The sequence below is a fragment of the Microtus ochrogaster genome, chromosome 7, assembly GCF_000317375.1.
Source record: "Microtus ochrogaster isolate Prairie Vole_2 chromosome 7, MicOch1.0, whole genome shotgun sequence".
In the NCBI taxonomy this organism is placed as follows: Eukaryota; Metazoa; Chordata; class Mammalia; order Rodentia; family Cricetidae; genus Microtus; species Microtus ochrogaster.
In genome coordinates, this window is record NC_022014.1 from 23,478,661 (window position 1) to 23,484,609 (window position 5,949).

The 5,949-nt window shown below is 46.5% G+C and overlaps 1 protein-coding gene across 2 annotated transcripts in view; it reads right to left on the reverse strand.

Moving 5' to 3' along the window:
• Positions 1–5,949, reverse strand: part of Inpp5k (inositol polyphosphate-5-phosphatase K) — a 22,548-nt gene that overhangs the window by 8,083 nt on the left and 8,516 nt on the right. For both annotated transcript variants that reach the window (XM_005349541.2, XM_026780555.1), the window contains one exon: positions 5,026–5,135. In XM_005349541.2, coding sequence (XP_005349598.1) covers positions 5,026–5,135 — 110 coding nt within the window. The remainder of the gene's footprint in view (positions 1–5,025; positions 5,136–5,949) is intronic.

Here is a 5,949-nt window from a genome sequence, read left to right on the forward strand (position 1 = left end):
AAAACAAATAGTTTGTCTCCTGCTTCCTTCAGTCCTGTTTTTTCTAACTACATCCAGTGGACTGCTGTCACTTACGTAGCAGCACATCTTTCAACAAGGGAGGATGATACCATGGTGGACTGACTCTGGAATCAGAAGCCCGCCGGAGGAAAGTTCTGCTCTGCTGACTGGGCCCTCAGTCGAGTGGTGCCATCTCTCTACAGCTCGGTTTCTTGAACTTTAAGATGTGACGATAACAGCACTTACTTCAAAGACGCTGAGGCATCAAGGAGTAGTCCAAAAGTGGAAACTCTGGCTAAACCACCTTCTGCCCGTCAGCTCCTAAGGCTGTTTCCGGACTTACTCCTCTGGCTTTCTGTTGTTTGTTCAGAATCAGGATCCTGCTATGGACCCCTGCACAGCCTGGGACTCACTGTGGCCAAGATATCCTCAAACTCACAAACTATCCACTTGCCTTTGCCCTCCCACCCCAGTGTTGGGATCACTGGAAAACCACTGATCCAATCTCTCCTTAGTCATCATGAACATGAGGTGCCCAGCAAGGCTTACAACTTGGTAAGAGTCACACAAATGCACTTCTCCTTTAAAGGACAGCTTCTCCCCAACTCTCTGAGATGGCTAAGAACTCAGACCTGGGGCTAGACAGATGGCTTAATAGTGAAGAACACTGTGTGCTCTTCCAGAGGACGCAGGTTCAATTCCTAGCACCCACATAGTAGCTCACAACTATCTGCAATTCCAGTTCCAGGGTAACCAACACTCTCACACAGACATACATGCAGGCAAAATAACAATGCACAGAAGAAATAAAAACAAACCATTACAAAAAAAAACCAAAAAAATTCAACAACAACAAACCTAGACCTTCAGGATTGTGATTATCCTCAATCCTGAACCAGAGTCTGCCTCCTTCCTCCTCAGTACTCAGGCAGCCCTTCTTCTTATCTTTTCAACATCTGCATTGTTCATCTTTTCCACCAAGGCTTACTACCATCTGTCAGGTAAACTATGCAAAATTAAGAAGCAGTGTCAGCCGGGCGGTGGTGGTGCACGCCTTTAATCCCAGCACTCGGGGGCGAGGCAGGCGGATCTCTGTGAGTTCGAGGCCAACCTGCTCTACAAGAGCTAGTTCCAGGACAGCTCCAAAACTACAGAGAAACCCTGTCTTGAAAAACAAAAACAAAACAAAAAATCCTAGCAGAGGTAGGTAAATCTCTGTAAATTCCAGGCTAGCAGAAGCTATACAGTGAGACCCTATCTCAAAATAAAAATCAACCAACCAAACCAAATCAATGAGACTGTTTTTTCCATCCAGCACAGAACTCAGGGCATGCAGTAGATAACTATCACTGAGCCACACCCCCCAGTTCCCTGAGCTCGTTTGACAAACAAGAAACAAACATGTTACTGTCTCTATTCTTCAAGTCTACATTTCTTATAATCTGAAGTGGATCTTTAATGCACAATGCACTGGCATTGTGACTTCTGTCTTATTAACTGCTTCAATCACTCCAACGATCCTGTCTTTCGTCTTTAAAACAGACTTATTCATTTTTATTGGATGGGTGCTGCCTGTGGGTATTTTTATGTACCACATACATGCAGTCCTCACAGATGCTGTGACACTGGAGTAGCAGACAGTGCTGAGGGGCCAGGTGGGTGCTGGGAACTGAACCTGGGTCCTCTGCCAGTGTAACAAGTGTTGTGAACCTCTGAGCCATCTCTTGAGCCCCAGGGTCCTGTCCTACAAGTCACATTTTTCTAAAGCTGAGAGAGGCTACTCTGTTGTGGTGGAAGTAGGATGCTTGCCCAGACCTGCTGACTACAAAGTTTGTGTGCCTTCGCTGTGCTCCGTTCTGTCCCTCACCTCTGTGAACATGCTAACTCCTTTCAGAGAAGCCAGAATGCTCCTACAGCGTAGATCAACCTCACTAAGGTTTTCTGGATAAATAGTTTGAGTATAACTTTCTTAAATGAATGAACATGCCTTCACATTCAGAAAACTAAAGTGACAAGACTCTGCAAGATTCTCTAGAGATTCTAAAAACAAAACAAAACAACACACCAACCATAGAACCAGTCTACTGACCCAGAGTAGCTATGGCCCAGTAGTCTGCTCAGTTTCTGTGTGTGAGAGCACTTCACTTGAGCTCCCTATGGACAGCTTTAAGTGGCTCACTGGACCCTGGAGCATGGTTAACTGGTCATGCACTTAACATGTCCGTGACACAGTCTCGACTAGCTTTGATCAGAATACCCTCTGCTCCATAGCCAATCTGTATCCATGATTACTGTAACAAGACCCGGCGCAATCCCTGACTCTAACAGGATTTCCCGCCCTGCTCTCAGCCCCTCCACCCTCCCCTGTAATGGAGCCAACCTCGTTTCTCATTACATCTTGGCTTAGGGACACCGCACAGCCAATGAAAGCTGTATTCTGTGTTCTGTACACAAATCATTCACAGTCGTTTTGTAAAGCTAGACAGACACATAAGTCACCTACAGTCACTTAGGACAGCTACCCAGGCCAGGGTCTTACTCCCAAGGTGCCACTCACCAGTGCTACGGATGGACTTAGAGGGCCTGTCCCTCTTCCCTCTGCCAACATTGTTGCCTCCTTCAGTATACTTTCCTAGGAACTGAGGTGCATATAGCTCAGAGGCAGAATACTTGCCTGGTATACGTGGGGCTCTAGGATTAAACTATCACTGCAAACACAAACAAACCCACCTCTCCTTGACAAGTATAATTGATCCTTCCTGTTTCTGGCTGCCAGCTTCCTTTGGCACTTCGAGTTCTGGAAATGTATTGGCTGACTCCTAACCAAGCTAATCATGACTATTTGGCTCTCCTTGCCATTGGTAGGTCCCTTTGCTAGACTGGCTTGAATATTCTTATCAGGCTCCCGATTCAAACATAAGCCAGGCACTGTCTTTCTACCTGGGATGAACATTAATTAGATCCAGGTTCTGCGCTGGGTATCATGAGGACAGAAATGGTTCACTACAGGTTTCTTTTGTTTGGCAGTGCTAGGTACCAAACACATAAAGGTCCTACCACTGGGCTACATCTCCTGTCCTTTGGTTTTTGAGAGAAAATTCCATTATGTAGCTTAGAAGACATGATTCTTATGCTTCTGCTTCTCAAGTAGCTGGGATTATATATTTGTGTGTATGTATGTGCATGTATGCGGAGGCCAGAAATTGGTCTCTCTATTCACTGCTCTCCATCATGTTTTTTGTTTTTTTTTTTTTAAATATTTATTTATTTATTTATTTATTATGTATACAATATTCTGTATGTGTGTGCAGACCAGAAGAGGGCAGCAGACATCGTTACAGATGGTTGTGAGCCACCATGTGGTTGCCGGGAATTGAACTCATGACCTTTGGAAGAGCAGGCAATGCTCTTAACCGCTGAGCCATCTTTCCAGCCCGTTTTTTTTTTTTTTTTAAGTTTGCATTACTCTTCTATTTCTTTTGTTACATAAGAAAAAATTTTTTTTTTTTTCGAGACAGGGTTTCCCTGTGGCTTTGGAGCCTGTCCTGGAACTCCCTTTGTAGACCAGGCTGGTCTCGAACTCACAGAGATCCACCTGCCTCTGCCTCCCGAGTGCTGGGATTAAAAGTGTGCGCCACCATCGCCCGGCTCTGTTTTTGTTTTTTGAGACAAGGTTTTTCTGTGTAGCCCTGGTTGTCCTGGAACTCACTCTGTAGACCAAGCTGGCCTCAAGCTCAGAGATCTGCCTGCCTCTGCCTCCTGAGTGCTGAATTTAAGGCATGCTCCACCACTGCCCGGCTTCAGTCCTCTTTTTTGAGGCAGGATCTCTTATTGAATCTGGCAGTTAGCATTTGTCTGACAGTAGTCTGGCTGATCAGGTATAGACTTTAAAACGGGTGCTGAGAATCTAAACTTATGTCCTTATGTTTACACAGCAGGCATTTCACCAACTGAGCCATCTCCTGAGTCCTGGGATTACACAGCACATCCACGGCTTAGTGTGATCTGGGGCAGTGGAGCCCCTTAGCACTTAATGTCTCTACTGTTCTCCAGATGGGTTCAGCAATGTCCACCACAGGAAGTAACAGCTATCACTGGCCCTAAACAGGAGTATTTCAATCATGATATCCACTGTTCCTGCCTAGACATCTTTTTATGGGCTCTAAGCACCACCGAAAATTCATAGCTGTGCATCAGGCAGTCTAGGGTTCAGATTCTTCCTAAATCGCAAAGCTTCTTACTACCTGGCTTAGAAGTACCTGAAATCCATTCTCCTTATTTAAATTTACTTATTATTAGCCTGGTGATTGTTGGTGGTGTGTAGGCTCATGTTCTTTTTTGTTTGTTTGTTTTTTTGGTTTTTCGAGACAGGGTTTCTCTGCGGCTTTGGAGCCTGTCCTGGAACTAGCTCTGTAGACCAGGCTGGTCTCGAACTCACAGAGATCTGCCTGCCTCTGCCTCCCGAGTGCTGGGATTAAAGGCGTGCGCCACCATCGCCCGGCTAGGCCCATGTTTTTATATGGTATAGCAGCCAGGCTCTCAAGCCATAGTTAGTACCTGAGGTGGTCATGTAGCCTTCCAGACAGGTTGTTGCTACCCTAACAAAGGGTCAGGCTGTTGTTATGCTCCTTTTTGTAATGTGGAGGATGCCTGAATAGAGATGCTAATTCAGCCTACGTGTCAGAGCCAACATATAGAGCAAAAAGATAAAAAGATGTGAAAAAATGGACATAAAAAGGTGTGGTCAATGCTCTGGTGCCTTCCCTTCTAAGTTAGGGCCGTGTCTGCTCTTGTCTACACCTTCCCCTTCAATAACCTTTTACCCAACAGAAGCCTTCTCTTCCACTCTCAGACCAATCTGGGAAGCTCCCACAGCCAGTGCCTCAGGGAAGGGCAGGAGGTTCCACTCCTGAGTTGATGGCTGGGTCTATTCCTGCTTCCCTGATACCTCTGTTTTGTGGCACACCCCGACCTCAACCCTGCTCCCAGGGCTGGCTGGCCTCCTGGGCACCAATTCTTTCTCACCTTGTGTCATAGTTGTTGGAGTGCCTGTCAAACTTGTAGGTGGGTGGGAAGAGCAGGGCACCTTCCTGGAACTCCCGGAGCAGCGGGTCATGTCTCTTGGCAATGTAGAGCTGTGGGTAAAGACACAGTCCCCATCTTCCCAGTCCTGATGCAATAGGTCAGCACCACCCTCTCTCTGTCACTGCTTCAGCAGTCCCTGTAATCTTCTGAAAATGTGGCTTTACAGGACTAGTGGAGACAGATGTTTGCCATTTTCTGTCTATCCTTCCTTTGTGGAGAGCAGACCTTGATTTCCAACTGTCTGGAGATCACTAGAAGGCTTGTGTCAGAGGACATAAAAAAGTCAAGGCCCTCAAAGGGGTTGTATATTATCCTCCAGAGGTAGCCTTGTTTGAAACAGGAGAGGCAACAGGGATACAAGCAGGCTGATGTATGTTAGAAAACCAGCACTGGCCAATGCTAATCTGGACCCCCTTCCATGCTTTGTTTTTAAGGAGATGCTAGCATTTCACTGTAATTTAGACTTGGCTGGAACTTGTGTAGCCAAGGTGGAATCAAAACCACGACAATCCCCTTGTCTGATGTCTCCTTAGTGCTGAGATCACAGGTGTGAGCTGCCAATGCCCAGCCTGGCTCACTATGCTTGAGAATGCCAATGGTTTCTCTAGGTCAAGATCAGTACTGACAGTATGGCTGCCCCACGCCTCCACGTGCAAAACCTTGCTGGACTCTTCCTACCCAGAGAAAAAGGAGAACAGATTCCAGATAAATGGAGCACTGCTGGTCTCTGAATATTTCACAGACCTCCATGACAGGTTCAGATCACACATACACAGCCCAGACCCTCTGCGCTCTCTCTCTCTCTCTCTCACACACACACACACACAACCCAGACCCTGTGCGCTCTCTCTCTCTCTCTCTCTC